This window comes from Spermophilus citellus (genome assembly GCF_964194105.1).
Source record: "Spermophilus citellus genome assembly, chromosome: 10".
Classification (NCBI taxonomy): Eukaryota; Metazoa; Chordata; class Mammalia; order Rodentia; family Sciuridae; genus Spermophilus; species Spermophilus citellus.
Window position 1 is genome coordinate 28,618,807 of NC_138197.1, and position 16,141 is coordinate 28,634,947.

Sequence of the window (16,141 nt, forward strand, 5' to 3'; positions counted from 1 at the left end):
AGGACAGAAGAGACATGTCCCTGGTCATAGGGAGGCCATGATATAACACAGGAGGAGGGCCTGACCCACAGCAGCCTAGACACCTGTGGACATCAGGGAAGAGCCTTCAGGAGTCGTGAGAAGAAGGAGGAGAAGGAGAATGGCCATTAAAACACTGTAAAACTGTTTACCAAAAACTTAGAGAAGCCAGACTTTGCAAGCCAGTAATTAGGCAGGTAGGTCAGGCGTATAAGAATAAGAAATAAATTAGGCACTGTTTGCATTTTCAAAAATCCTTGATTTTGTGCCCTTGTGAATTCTCTTGGTGTATCTTGGGCCCCGCTCTTGGTTGAGTCCCTGCCCTTTTGTCTCAGGGCCCTGGAGAAGGAGAATTTTGGCAGGGACTCATGAGTAGTAACCAGAAAGGTCACAGAGGCCTGGGTCAGGGCCAGCGCTCATGTACAGTCTCTGGCTCCTTGTAGAGGAGGGTCTTCCTAATGACCCCGGATCAAACAGAAGAAGGCATAGAGTGAACCAGCACTAGAGGTGGCTAATGGGCCCTCTGTCATCATCTGCGTCCCCAGTGAGGACACCAAGTTAAGCCACTGGACTTTGTGACCTTCACCCAGGAACAGCTTTGTGTCCAAATTAATTTTCATGAAACTCAGATTGATGACAGCTGTGGTTGATTTGGTACAGGCCACCATGGGTTCCTGTCCTCAGAGCTCAGGCCCAGCGTGGCCTTTGGGGCGGTGGGGAGGTGGGTGCTGAGCGAGAATTTCAGAAGGAAGTAGCCAACCAGGACACGACTCTGTCAATTTAGTAGCAGCAATCCAAGGTAGATTTTGCTCTGATCTTTTCTGAAACAAATAAAAGAGAGAGAGAGAGAGAGAGAGAGAGAGAGAGAGAGAGAGAGAGAGGAGAGAGACTCCAAAATTATGTATATGTCTGTGTCAGCTGATCAAAAATCCAACTAAGAAGTTTTACCAATCACAGTGGGATCTGAGGTTTGGGAACTGACTCATAAGCAGAGGCCACCTGGAATAGGGCTTTATTACTATCCCCTCTCCATCCATCCATCAACAAGAAGGAATCTGTCAGATCATTTTTACCTTCTGCTGACCTCAACAGTGGGCCTGACACTTCCCATGTGTCATTTCTTTAATCAATACAAGGTCCCTCTATGTAGACCTTACTTTCCCCCATTGTTCTCTGGGGAATTGGCATTAAGTTAGGTCAAATAACACGGGCAAAGCCAGTCAGCTAACCATTAGAAGACCCAGCACTTACCCCCAGGTTTCTGTGACTGTGGAACCCAGATCTTGTCAAAACACCAATTTGCCTCCCTCTCAGACACCGAGGGCACCCAGGGGTGTTGGGTGCTGACTGAATAGACACAGGGGCATGGAGGAGGCATCCCTTGTTTCTTTGCATTTGAATGTCATGGTCACCTGGCCCTGGACAGGGACACTGATGGGAGGATTACTGTCCTATCATATCAGACCTGGGCTCTGTTTCCGCTGCCACCATTTGACCGCTGCAATCCTCCGTTTCCTGTTGTAAAAACAAGAAGAATGATTACATGCTTACTTCATAGGGCTGCAGGGAGAGCTAGCTGATGGCGAGGCACGCCAGCCCTCGTAACTGCTTAAAGCCTTTTAGGGGGCAAATGTGCAAGTAGCGTTCAGTGATCTTAGTACAGATCAGCTTGGCCGGGAGCAAGGCTCGTCACTTCCTAAAGGTAGAATTGGAGATTGCTCTGAAGTGAGCAGCTCATGGTTCCTCGGTGGGGTCCCCGCAAAGCTTGGCCTTGGGGTTTTTATTTTCCAGTCATCACCATATTTAAGGGTAAAGTGGAAGAGGTGGAGCTTCCCGTGGAGAAGGTGGACATCATCATCAGCGAGTGGATGGGCTATTGTCTATTCTATGAGTCAATGCTCAACACGGTGATCTTTGCCAGGGACAAGTGGCTGGTAAGTGTCTCACATGCTGTCCCCGCATTGTTCTGCTGGCTGTCTTGCTGCTGTCCCCCTGGCCTACAGCCTAGGGAGAATACGAGGACTTCAGAGAGAGCTCTCCCAGGCCGCTCTCTGTAAAGCCTATCTGCTTTAAGGGATGGGAGGCTCACTCTGGTCCCCCAGGCAACCGTCAGAATGCCCGATTGAGGACTAACTGGGGCCTCTCGATAGTAGACGCCCATTTGCTGCCCTCAAGAGAAAAGTCTGTCCTGGGCCATAGCCCTTGGGACTCACATAACTGCCAGTGAGCAAACGTGTTGCTTACCTTGGCTTTGAAGTGCCCTCGACTCTGCATTTGTCCCCCGACTTCTCCTGGCTCCCAAATAAACATTGAGCATGGCTGTCCCAGCCCTGACCCTGGACGAGGCGACAGTCCCTTGAATGAGAAATGCTGGCGAGGGGATGCTTGTCTGGTGACTCTATGTGCAGTTCAAAATGTGATGTCTTTGTCAGGTGAATAGATTACGAGACCCATTTCCCCACCATTCATCAACAGAAACCTGGAGGGCTTATGTTTCCAGACCGGGCAGCTTTGTACGTGGTAGCAATCGAAGACAGACAGTACAAGGACTTCAAAATCCACTGTAAGTCACCTTTTCATTCTGCCTGGAACTTCTGCTGCACACTGTGGGTGGGAGCCACTTCAGTGGGACTGAGTGTCATGAACACTGCCACTCTCCCCGTGGCAGAGTTTGTCTGTGACCCTTTCTGGATTCTTCTCTGTGTTTCTCTCCAATCCCAAGAGAGGGAAGTTTAAGAAAGAAAATAAGCGATATGGCTGGTAAAAGAGAAATGTCCTGATGTGAGAGAAGGAATGCAAAACGAATAAGAAAAGAATTGCAGAGAGCAGGGCTTAGTCATCCTAAAGGCCATCACAGGAGTCAGCGGGGGCAGGTCTCCAGCCAGGCCAATCATGGTAAATCTGCCTTCAGGCCACTCAAATATGTCAAAATAATTTCGATTCCTCTTCACATTAGGTAAAGAGGTATTCTTCCCTGAAGTTCTTTCAGAGATTGGATAGCAGTAGGGTGGGCAGAAGGGGAGACTTTGCTTTGAACAGTCGAACAAATGGTGTGTTTATGTGTGCGTGTATGTGTAGGTCTCTGCGTGTGCGTGTTCAGGGGGAGCAGGAGGCTCACATTAAATGTGTATTCATAATGCCTCACCAGATGAAAAGGAGCGACACTGTTGGGCACAGTGGCTCATTCCTGTACGTCCAGCAAATTGGGAGGCTCAGGCAGGAGGACGGCAGCCTGGGCAATTTAGCAAGACCCGGGCTCAAAATAAAAGGGCTGGGGATGTAGCTCAGTGGTAGAGCACCCTTGGGTTCGATTCTCAGTCTCTCTCTCTCTCTCTCTCTCTCTCTCTTACACACACACACGCAAAGATTCTCTTAAAAAATTTAAGTAAAACAAACAAATGAAACAAAAAACACTCTCTAATATTTTATCTGGTCTGGAAAGAAAAAGAACTATTTTATTCTATTACCTTTAAAAGAAAACATTTCTCAGCAATGCAGGCCTAGTCTGGGGAGAAATCCTACTGTGTGTGTTTGTGAGGTTAGACATAGCTGCATCTCCTCAACCAGATTCAGACATAATGAAAGAGCAAAGAATCAAACAAGCAAGCACACAAACAACTAATTGGAGCAAGGGACAGTGCCGCGTCCGGCGAATGGACCGAGTCCGGCGAGAGACGTCGGGGTTAAAAGAGTTCACAGGACACCAAGGTTCTTCATCCAGGAGGAGGCATGTGTGCTGCTTTATTATCCAAGTTTTGTTCCCTTATATACTTTCTATAACTGCAGTGGAAATTTAGCCAAAACAGGGGAGGAATAACACCTGCTACTCTTGGGTTACCGTGACCGTCCCTTATCAGGAAGCTCCGAGAAGGCCAAGATGTTCCCAAAAAGGCACATATGTCTGAGGCAGATAAACATGAAACCGCAAGCCTGCATCACAACCCTGTGAGCTGGCCACTTTGACATGCAGAACAAGGAACTGGGGGCCGGGCCCCGGGGGCCAGGGAAGGCCTGCTACCAGCAGGACAGAAGCTCTGAACTGTCCAGGAGAATCAGTCGATCCTGCCGTGATGGCGTGGACAGGCCCCGCTTGACAAGATTACTGCAGAGGGCTTCGAATGCTGATTAGGTGAACCCAGGCCTCCTTTCCCCAGAGGCCAAGAGTCACTAAATTGTTGCCCCCTTTATTCCAACAATTGTCATCTAATCTTTAGTGCCACCAGTGAGGCCTCCACTGGACTGTGCTAGGGAGTGTGTGTGTGTGTGTGTGTGTGTATTTGCACACTTTTCTGGAGTTGCAAAATCAAAGCATGATGTTCAGAGCCAACTTCAGGAGAAGTTGGGACTGGGACAGTTGTTTGAGGCTCCAGGCCCTGGAAACCCACTCAGAGTTCTGTTTCTGGCTGATCTAGTACGATTTCTAATATTTGACCTAAAGAGGGAAGGAGATAAATCTCCAAATGAGAGCAAGCAATGGGTTGGGTACCTTAGGTTAAATGCTTTGAAGTCGCCAACCCTGAGTTTCAACTCTGGGCTTTGCCGTTTCCTGACTGGGAAATCTTGAGCAAATGACCTAACACCTTTGAGCCTCAGTTGAAGACAGTATCATCAAAGCCAGTGACTTGTCACAGGGAGTCAGTGAGGTGACATGTGTTAAGGGCGCAGCCGTTCATGGTGCTGTACGGGTGGACTAGACCAGGTCTCCTCTCTGAAGCTAAGACTACGCCCCTTTCCGCTCAGGGCTCTGCCAAGCCCGCTGGCCCCTCGTGGCTTGGAATCTAGGGCAGATGTCTTCCCAGGGAAGATTACAGAAACAACTCAACAGTGAACATTGATCAAATGTGTGTATAAATAGGACATGCGTTGCCCTGGAGCTGTGTTTCGGAGCTCTCGTAGCGTAATTGTACTGAGCGGTGTTTTGAGGGGAACGTTCAGGTGCATTCTCTATTCTCATCTCCACTTAAATCTTTAGTGAGCTCCAGTCCTGGGAACACCTTTTAAAGAAGTTTCCTCGTGGTTTCCAAAACAAACAGATCTCATCCCTTCTTCCCTTTCACTGGGTTGTACTTGGAGTCTGGAGGATGTAGACAGGAATGAGCCAGCCACCGGCAGAAAAGGATTGGGGGTCCAGAGAGGAGCCGAGGGGACAGGAGCTGCTACTCAGGTGCCAGCCTGGGACTGAGCATCGTGTGATTTATTCCTTTGATTTCCAATGCATTGTTCCTAACTTTTGGAAAAGAGCAAAGTCTAAAACTCAGCCCCCATTTTATTCTTATGGAGTGTTTGCTCTGAAGTCTTTGCCAAGAAAACAAAACAACAAAAACCGGAATGACAAACGTGCATGCACGTGAGAGAGCGCGCGCGCACACACACACACACACACACACACACACACACCACTTAAAATTTATTTAGAATATTGTTAAATTTTTCTATTGAAATTTTTAAAATATCTTTTTTATTTTGTAATGGAAGCAAACACATTAGAAATGTCTTTCAGATAAAAAGAGGTTTTAGTTACTCTGCGTTCCAAATCAAAAGAAAAGCATAAAGGCTGCTGGTTGCTAAGGGAACAATTATAAGCAAATTTCAATTGGCTCAAGAACCAGCTGTCAAGGAAAAATCTTAAAGTGGGGCAGGAGGATGAGATGTGCCCAGCCCCTTCAGAAAGTAAACTGTTAGGGGAAAGACATCCTTTCTTTTCCTCTTCTCGCCTTTTCCTTCCTTTCTCTCTCCTCCCCTCGATCCCTCCCCTTTCCTTTCTGAACCACATGCAACAGGGGGAACACAGGAACGGGTGAAATGCAGAATCTGCCCTTGATTCGTTCATCACCCATAGAGAACCCATAGGAAGACAGAGACGAATGATTGGCATATACAGAGTTTGTTGGATAAAGGAATAAAAAAAAAAAGTAAGGCATCAGAGGGGTGTGCACGGTGTAGTGCTTATCTCTGAGAGAGGAGTAGTGGGAAAAAAATCCTACTATAAAAGACATTTATGGAATCTCCAAGTTGGAAGGGAACGTGGTGGGTTGTCTATTCAATTTTATTCCCAACACATGACTCTCTACAGCCACTGAGATTTGGAGAGATGGGCACCAGCTTTCTCAACGATGAGAAGACTGAGAGGGAGACTTTGTGCAGAAGCAGCTCACCCTCAGTTGAAGGGTGGAAGGGCAGCTCCTCTTGGAGGGCTAGTGGCTATCCCTGGGTTTCTCCTTTATTTCTACTCCCAGCACTTAGAGTGCTATTCTTGGGTCCACCCGCTTTTATGCCAGGAGTTGACGGTGAGAGCCTAAGATGCATACCGATATTCTGAACATCTTCCCTTGTGAATAGAGGAGAAATTGCATTAGTGCCTAGAAGGCCCTGCTGGTTTTCTCTGACATCATTCTCAGGCAGTGCCATTAGCCCCAGCAGAGAAACTCAGATCTCTGGAGCCAACAAATGGAGAGAGGATGTAGCTATGGCTCACTCCAATAAGAAAGAAGTCAAATTTGTTCCATATTTCTGTTTCTCTGGCTTTTTAAAAAATATTTCTCTCTATATTTTGATTTTAAGCAGTTTCACATAGATTTACCTGGGTATTTTTCTTTGTATTATCCTAATTGGGGTCTTACACAATACTTGGGTGTGTAAATATATATATGTGTGTGTGTGTGTGTGTGTGTGTGTGTGTGTGTGTGTGTGTGTTTTCCTGTCTGATCTCTTTCTCTTCTTGATCAGAAACTCCCATTAAAGATATGTTAGGTATTGTTTGTTTGTTGTTGTACCATAGCTCTTGGATGCTTTGTTTATTTTTTAATTTTTTTCTCATTGTATTTAAGTTTGTCCTTTTTTTGACCTGATTTCTAGTTTGTTGATTATTGCCTCTGATGTATCCATTCTGCTAATGAGCTAATTAAAATAATTCTTCCTCTCTGATATTGTGAATTTGATCTAGCATTTCCATAGGCTTTAAGAAAATTATTTCCATCTCAGTGATGAAAATCTATGTATGTTCATGAATGTTGTCTACCTGTTTCTAGATCTTTTATCATAATTAGTATAGTTACTTTTTCATGTGTCTTATAATTTTCCATTCATGCTAGACACTGTGGGTAAAAGAACAGTAGAGACAGATGAATAATATTTATGCTCAGAAAAGAGGCTTTTCCTCTGTCAGGCTATTAGAATGGGGGTTTGAGTCAGTATAATCTGTAGTTGTGGACTTTGTGGTTTGCTGTAGTTATGTTCATTACACCACAGTGCAGTTCTTTTCAGGAGCTAATTTTAATCCATAAACAAAAGATTCACAGGTTCCTCTGCTGTTACTTTTTAATACCTAGATAACTAACAATATTTCTTGGTGGCTAGTAGCCATTACCTCACATTCATTCATTCAACAGATAATACATAATTGCAATAAAAAAGTTAATGCATTTGATTTGAAACATATCCCATTCCTGCTCTTCTTCTGGAAAAAGAGCCTAGTGGGAGTGAACAGTCAACAGAAAGGAGAAAAAATGTCTACCCTGGTTAATCTGTTTCCTGAAGAGTTGGAGGTAGGGCAGTCTAGCTGGGAGATAAGACATCAGTTAAGCCCTAGAAAGGTAATGAAAACACCAGGCATTGCAAAGGGGTATAGCATTAAATGTTGGGGAATGGATTGCAACATGAAAAGCACTATGTTACCTTCAGACCTGTACCATGCCAAGGCCTGTGACTAGATACTAAGGATACAGAAGGAGAGGCCCATGGTCAGGAGTAGCTGGAGAAAGTGTCACAAGGTTCATCATTTCAGGACTTGAAAAAAACTTTAAAGATCATACACTCCAAAGATTTCCAAACTCTGGTTGGAATTGCCTATATAGATTTTATTTTAAAAATGCAGCTTCCTGTAATTTTTGTTTTCTAGCATTTTCATTGACTTCAAAAGTTGTTTCCATCTTACTGGTAAAATTCTCCATCTATCCATGCGTGTTGTCAACCTTTTCACTGCATATTTGAACATACTTATTATAATTACTTTTAATTCCAACATGTGAGTTACGTCTGAATCTGATCCGATGACTCTTTTTTCTTTTGATATTAAGTCTTTTTCCCCTTTTTCTATGTGTGTCTTAATTTCCTATTGATACAGCAGACCTGTATGGGTCCAGGAGTCTGCATTTGAGACTGTGTTCCAGATGAACTCACAGAACCACTAAATCAAATTTCTCATTTTACAAATAAACCCAGTGTCATACAGCTCAGAAGGCAGCAAAGACAGAGCACAAACCAAAAGATGATAATGTCTGCTGTGTATCAAGTTCTATGTGCCCAGAACTATCTTATGCACTTTACAACTGCTATCACATTTAATCCTCATAATGACCCTGATGGCAGCTGCCATTATCATTATCATCATCATCATCATCATCATCATCTCTATTTTATTTATTTATTTTTCAAATTGTACCTTTATTTGGAGTCTTTTTTTAAGCATCATGAAGGATGGATGTAGTAAGATATGGGTGGGTGACATGGACAAGGAAAAGAAATATGAGAAACAAGAACTGATTCACATCTCAACTGTAGACATCTTAGACAAATCAATTTCAGGAAAGAGTACATATGGAAATGGAAGAGCTGGAAATGGATTCGCTTAAAGTACCCCTGTCCCTGGGAGTATTTGAAGACTCTCTTAGGAATACTCTTTAGTTGGAACTGCTGGCATAAGGCACAACCCAGAAGATCATTTGGGAGATTTTTTTTTTTTCTGGAAATGGGTTCCTCACCTCTATTTTAAAGAGAAAGAAACTGCCACGGGCTTAGAGAGGATTCATTCTTGCTCAAGATGACATAGCAAATAAATGGCAGAGCTCAGATTTGAACTCCAAAGCCCAACAACCCTCAGCAACCCTCAGGATTTGCCCAACACTTCCCCTGAACTCTAACGTCATGGTGGGATCCAGGAGAGACAGAGCAGGGGCGTGGCTGCTGGTCTCTTAAGGGAGAGTTTTAACTGAAAGCAGTGTGTTTTAGCATGTGTTTTCATCTGGGGAGAGGATGAATGGCTATTTCCAGTTTCTGGGAGGGAGACTTCTCTGTAGCCTGTCCTATGGCCAACCGGGCAGCTTCCTCTCCATAATGTAGGTTTCAAGTGGGAGTTTGGCACCCACCTTGGGTGATTGAATGGGATTTGACTGGCGTCTTATCCTCAAGCTGGAATTTCACAAGTGCTCACCCTCTGGGAGACGATTACTTTTCCTGCTTTCTTTTCTCCCTGAGAAAGGTCTTTCTGTACCTTAGGAAAGAATCTGAGTCAAAGGAGCCAGTCTTTCATTGACCACTCTCATCCTGCTCCTCATCCACCCACTCTGCTCCACACACACAGAGCCATGGGTTCCCCAAGGAACTCCCCCCGGCCCCCAATGAATGCTCTAAAAAAATTAAACTTCATAAGATTATAAAGAAAAGCACTTCTACTACAAGACATTTATAAACCCGGCTGAATAAACAGATAAATGAGATTCAGCTGCCCAGGAATCAGCCTCTCTGCCCAGTGGGGTGAGAACGTGACATAGCTGTGGCTGACTCAGTTGGTTCTCTGCTCAAGGATTAGGGGGACAAGTTTGGCTCCATGCCTACCTTCATGATTTCCCCAATGAGTGACAGGAGCCAGAATTTTTGTATGAGCCAGATGCCAAATTCTCCCAGCCACAAATTTCTTATCTCTAGTGCAGAGATATTCTCAAGGAGTTGCTGGGTAGATTCAATGAAGGTGATTAATCAGTGGTACCAATTATGACCATCATTGATGACCTTGAGCCATGTGATTTAATTTCATTTACTCACCAACTCTGAGACCCCAAATCTTTCTCCCTCTGAAAGAAGCATCTTATGAGTAGTCTGAAGAACAAGGCCAACACAGAAGGCTGGGATGGTTTTACCCCACCTGCGGGCCATTCCTTATGGGATGGATCCTTAGTGCTTCATGGCCTGTGGAGACAGAAAGGCTCTCTTGGACTCACTCAGTGGAGAAAATTGAGGTTCAGAGGGTTGGGGAGTCTGCACAGGGCCTGACTTGTCCGTGACGGTGTGGGGATTCACATCTAGTCTCTTTCACTTGAAGAGTCCATGCTTCCTTAGGCTGCATTAAAGGGTCAATGGGTGGGGCTGGGAGAAGGGTGAGAGAGGGATCTTTCAGGAGAGGAGAACAGCTTGCGCATAGAAATAGGAAAGCCGCTGGCAGATGAGGGAGTTCATAGGACACTCTGTGGCTTAGCAAGGGGACACAAAAGTAGACACCAGGAAGAGTCATTTGGGTTCTGGTTTTAGCCTAGCTCTATTCTACCTGTGTGAACTTGGAGAAATTAGTTTCCCAGCCTCTCTGAACTCTAGTTTACCAAATTATAAAATGGGCCCTGCCTTTTCTAGAGATAAAAGTGAAAAAATTGGTATATTGCCCAGCTCCCCATGCAGGTAAGCAGTGCTCACTCCATTTGATGCTGGGGACGTGGGCTGCCCCCACCTTCTAAAGCAGGCTGTGCTCTAGCACTGAGGAGACCACGTGAGCTTCGGGGGTCCTGCAGCCTGCCTTGACATCTCGCTCTGTTCCCACAGGGTGGGAGAACGTCTATGGCTTTGACATGACCTGCATCCGGGACGTTGCCATGAAGGAGCCCCTGGTGGACATCGTGGATCCAAAGCAAGTGGTGACCAATGCCTGTTTAATAAAGGTCTGGAGACATCCTGGTTGGGCCTGGGCATGCTGGGAACCCAGCTGAGCCACCTTGGAAAGCCAGGCATGGGGTGGGCCTGGAGTGTGGGCAGAACCAGCTCCTGCACTGCCCCATCCTAGTGATGCAAGGCCACCTTGGCCAGAGCTCAGGGTGCTCTGCGGTGACAAGCCAAAAGCTGGGGTTCTCACTGAGCAGATCCCCTGAGGGGACTCCATGGTGGCACAGCTGAAGGAAGAGGGTCCAGATCAGGGCCCTGGATGCTGTGGAGCCAGGAGGGTATGTGAGGCTTGGGAAAGTGAGTCCATTCAGAGCTGGCTGTGCATCTGCAAAGAGCTCCCCCCGGCTCAGTCTGCCATGCAATCATCTCCTCTTCCGAGAGCTCTCATCTGACCCAGCCAGAGCTTCTGGCCCCTTCCTAGTCCTGCTTGCTCGTTTCTGCTTTTAATATCTTTTCTTCCAAGGCCTTCTTTCGTAGTGCAGACGAACAGCTAGCTGGTCAGTATCCTCTCCATAGCTGTCCTCAATGCATGCTTATTATCAGCTACTCAAACACACCCAACGAGAGCACAGATTAAAGCTCTCTTTCCCTCCCCTCCCTTCCAATCCCACACTCCTCCCGGGGTGACCGCTCTCCAAGGCTGGATTGACTCTTCCAGTTCTCATTCTATGTGTTTGCATTTATACGTGCTGATATATTATGTTGAACTGTATAAAACTACCGACATCTGAATTTTTTATGTAGAAGACATCAATTTCACATGGCTGAAATTAATCTTTAATTCAAACATATGGGTTCTTTCTGAAAGTATTCATCAGACACCTGACTCTTGACTTGCTAAAACACACTTGCTCTGATGACAATTTTTTTTTCCCTGAAAGTGAAAGGAGGGACTGGAGCATTCATAGTGAGATGGGGGTGGAGGGTGGGTCCAGGGCCAACCAGGGTGAGTTGAAGTTTCTGAAAGATTGATGCAAACTGCTGCTTTGTCCCTTTGAGAAGTGTTCTCTCCTGCTGAGCATGGGCCTTTGCAGAACTATAGTCCATGATCTGGACTATCACTTGGGACCTCAGGGGCAAATAAAATAGCAGAGCCTCATGCAGACCTCATCAGATGCCCTCGGTTGGTGACATCCTGCCTCAGAGGTTTGGCTTCAAGTCTAAGCCCGGGACTCTGCTTTTAGGGTTCCCACTGCTTTCTGAAGCAGCCTCTTCCTCTGGCAGGCAGGATTAACTGTGAGCCATTTCTTCCGACCAGCCCCTCTACCCTGAAGCCTCTTCACTTGGTACCCAAACAAGAAAAGGAAGGCACCCCCCAACAAACACATACAAAAAGAAGCTCACCCACAGTGTAAGACATTTCTGTCAATATTGTAGAACAGGTGGAAGTCCACCCACACCATCACATTGGTCAAAACGACACATGGCAACTATAGCCACCATTAGGCATCTGCAGGCAATGGTTTCAGCTTGAGGATAAAATTCCTTCGATGTTCTTGGACATCTGATAGATTTCTGCACTTGACTCTAGCCCCCATTGCAGGCGTGGCCCCTACACTTCCATTTTGGGTCCTGTTGGTTTCCTCATGGACTGGCCTGCTTCTTCCCACAGGGGCCTGTGTCCTTCCTCCTTCCTCCCACCTCTCAGCCCAGTACCAGCAAGGGCATCTCCTGTGGTTGCCCCTGAGTGCATCCAGGGACAAAGCAGCCAGACTGATCAAGGAGGGACAGGAGGGAGGGTGGTGTCTCTCACACACTCTTCATGAAACTAAGGGGCACTGATGGTGTCTCAGGAGGGGACATCTGTGATGCCGTCCTGCCCCTCCCCCCGCCCCAGCCTCCCTTCCTGTTTTCTGAGGGGGACTGGCTGGCTGTGTCTGCTCCAGCGGCCAGGGGAGCCCTTCCATCAGCTCTCTTGCTAATGTGCTAAGCAGCATCTGGCCCCACCTTTTGGGAAGACGCTTGCCCTTCTTCACACACTTAATTGCTATTTTCATCGTTATTAACATTGCCTAGTGTGACACTTTATTATAATTAAGAGTCTGTTTTGACCAGACTTCTGCTTGGAGACATCCATTTGTAACATGATTTAGAGGCAGGACAGCCGCGGCCAGGGGCTCTTCTGAGTAATTTACTCCAGAGAAACCTCTGCTGGCCGGGGTTGCCTGAGGCCAAGGCAGTGGGTCTCCCTGGGGTCTCCAAGAGGCTGCTGCATCTGTGGAAAGAAAGAAAACTTTCAGCAAAGGGCTCTGGGGATCAGAATAAGGGGACTGATCTGAAACCTTTGGATCTGAAGGGGGATGGGCATGAACCCAGGGGCCTTTGTCTGCAAAGCCCAGCCGTGTGACTGATCCCACTCTTACATGCAGCAGGACCCTCACTCCAGAGGACCAGCTGCCTCTGTAATTGCCAGTTTAATGTATAGCTCCACTATTGTCCCCTTGAAGGCTTTTGTTCTGAGGAGGGGGGCTATTCAAATGCAAATGTCTTCAGGACTTAGTGAACACAGTCAGCTAAAGATTATGACAGCTGACATTTGGTTGATGGACATTTGACTGCAAGAAAAAACTGCTAGAGGTAGAGTTCCTACTGGATGGGGTGATGTGTGTGTGTGTGTGTGTGTGTGTGTGTGTGTGTGTGTGTGTGTCCTAAAAGCAATTAAGAAGTGAGGGGAGTCTAGAAGGAGAAAGTAACCAAGTCTAGCTGATAAGCCACAGGGAGTCATTGCAGATTGTGGATCCAGGGAGTAACATCCTTTGAATGAACCTTAAGGAGTTTTGCTGATTCATGGTTATGAGAGACCTGGGGAAGGAAGGAAAGACTTCAACAGGGAGATCTGTTCTGAGAAGATGGGTCCAACACACATTACTGTGTTTGGCGTGCTGTGTCACTCAACAAGGATGCACAGGACCATGAGGGGCAGCTTCTGCATCTCAAGGATAGGAATAAGGGTAGAGGTGATGAGGCTTTGGAGATGAGCCAGAAACTAGGCTGGGCTGGTGGCAGAGGGACCTAAACAGAAAGATGTCCAGGACCCTGGAGAGGACCTGGAGCCTGGCTGTCCCTGGCTGAGAAGGAGATAGAAAAATCACTGTGTGTGGACACTGCAAGCCAGGTGGACCATGATGGTGGCATTAATAGCCATGAGGGTCACCCAGGCTCACTCTAGCGCTCAGGAGCTGGAGGGAACTTGTGGATCATGTGTGGCTGGAGGGACAGTTAGCACCATGAAGGCCCATGGGTGCTGAGTCTTTGAGGGTTTCCCAGACTGGGCCCTGGCCTGTACCAACAGGATGGCATGGGTGGGGGGGGGGGCTTCTAGAAGTATGTTCCAAATGGAGAAGGAAGGGCTAATGTGAGTCAGCATCATGGTCAGCTTTGAAAGTGGTGGAACTCACCAGAGGAGAAAGGCCAGGATGACAAGGGGTCCGAAACCATGACTTAGGAGAAATTGCCAACCAGGGACAATCCATGTTACAGAAGAAAAGGTTTAGGGGGCCTGTGTGAGTGGGAAGAGCCACTGGCCTTTTCTGTGGGTGGAAGTTGCAGAGACAGAGTGGGCTGTCTGGTTCTGAAGACGGACCTAGTGGTTGGAGATGTCTGGATATGGTGTGAGCTGCCCCGTGGGTGGGGAGTGCAGCACCCTAAAGGGTTCTACAAACACTAGAGGGACACTGGCTGGGAATGCTGCAGAGGGATTTTGGAATCTTACGTTGAATAAAGGGCTCTGCTCCAGGGGTCCTGGCGTACAATCCCATCAACTTTTGCATGCCTGGCCAGGGCTCACCCTTCAATAGTTTTATCAGAACCCAGAAAACACAGTGCAACTTGCACTGGAAAGTCAACTCACTGAGGGGCTACCACCTTCCCCGAGCCCTGCAATCCCACCCTCTTCACAATGGTCAGAGAGCTTCAGTTTCCCAGAGGCCTTCACGGCCGCTCAACCCAGGCCACAGCAGGACTCTCATGATCAGCCATGACTGCTCTTCTCCCTCCTCTCTCCATCTCTGTGGAGCCAGGACTTCTCTTTGCAGGTCCCAGACAACTATGGATCTCTTTTTTTCTTTATTTATCCTAGAAATATAGAGAGATAAAAGCTATTTTCTCAATGCTACTTTGTTTCTTCATCCATCCTGCTTCTGGGTCTCAGGAGGACCCCTAGAACCAGGAAGCACACAGGTGTCTGTCTGGCTCTTAGAGAATTTTCAGGACAGTGGTTCTTGCTACACAAACATGACCTGTGGGGAGTTCTTCCTTGGGCCTCTCTGGAATCTGTCTGAACGCTTCCTGGGCTTCTGGTGGGGTCTCCCTGTCTCATGGCAGCCAGCAAACCACAGGTCTGCGTCCTCCACACTCAAAAGAACAGCACATTGTAGACTCGTCTCTCTATTACCCTTGCTCCCCACGCGAGATTGATTTCCAGTCACTTTCGGGCTGAAATTGTGAGAATTATTAGTTCTTTGTGTTCCACATTCCCCGGCCAGACCTGAAAATTCTCGCTCTTATTTCTCCCTTTTATTTATTTTTAAAAAACTGTCCAACCTTGTTATAAATGGTTGAGAGAACTTCCTTCAGTTCAACCTGTGACTTTGTGAGCTGAGGCTTTGACTCCTGAGACAATGCTCAGTGTCTCCTATTACTGGGAGCTTGAATAGAAAAGAAAGGAAGGAAGAAGAAAAAAAAAAAAACAGGAAATAAATGGTCTGGTTCATGCAAATCCCTGGGAGAGCCTGATAAACTCAGACTGCTGTTTTGATTCAATAGGTCTGGGACCCCCTCCCTTCCCCACTCAGAATTTGCTCTCAGGTGATATGGATGCTGACCATCTGGGGTCCACACTTTGAGGATAACTGGATGGAGGTAGTGTCTGGACCATGATCAGTTCAGGGATTTATTGTCTAATGGACCCTTCTCTTCCCTGCCAGCCCCCTCCAGGGCTCATCTCCAGCAGATTTACCTCCCACATTCTGTTCCCCTCAGTTTTTAATTCAAGTCCATTTGTACCATTCCCTGAGCACCCTCCACCCTAGAATGGATGGAGAAGGTCATCGGGAGGGTGGAGGGTGGGCCTGGATTCACTCTAAGAATAATGACACCCCCAGAGAGGCCACTGCCCACAGTCTCTCTTGGAGTGAGTCCACTGACCAGGCCCTGGACCTGGTGGAGGCCACACGTTTCCAGCATTCTCTCCTGTCTGGACTGCAGGAAGTGGACATCTACACGGTGAAGACAGAGGAGTTATCATTCACATCTGCGTTCTGCCTGCAGATACAGCGCAATGACTACGTCCACGCCCTGGTCACCTATTTTAATATTGAATTTACCAAGTGCCACAAGAAAATGGGGTTTTCCACAGGTGAGCTGTTTCTTGGTTCTCCCCTCCTCGGGGCTTCCCTGAAGCTTTGTGGGCAAGACCAAG

General features: G+C 47.0%; 1 protein-coding gene across 3 annotated transcripts in view; it reads left to right on the plus strand.

Annotated features, from left to right (window-relative positions):
• The window catches only part of PRMT8 (protein arginine methyltransferase 8), a gene marked incomplete at its 5' end in the record, with an annotated part of 178,282 nt that overhangs the window by 151,751 nt on the left and 10,390 nt on the right, over positions 1-16,141 (plus strand). For all 3 annotated transcript variants that reach the window (XM_081311854.1, XM_081311852.1, XM_081311853.1), the window contains 4 exons: positions 1,810-1,952; positions 2,494-2,581; positions 10,606-10,721; positions 15,928-16,078. In XM_081311854.1, coding sequence (XP_081167980.1) covers positions 1,810-1,952; positions 2,494-2,581; positions 10,606-10,721; positions 15,928-16,078 — 498 coding nt within the window. The remainder of the gene's footprint in view (positions 1-1,809; positions 1,953-2,493; positions 2,582-10,605; positions 10,722-15,927; positions 16,079-16,141) is intronic.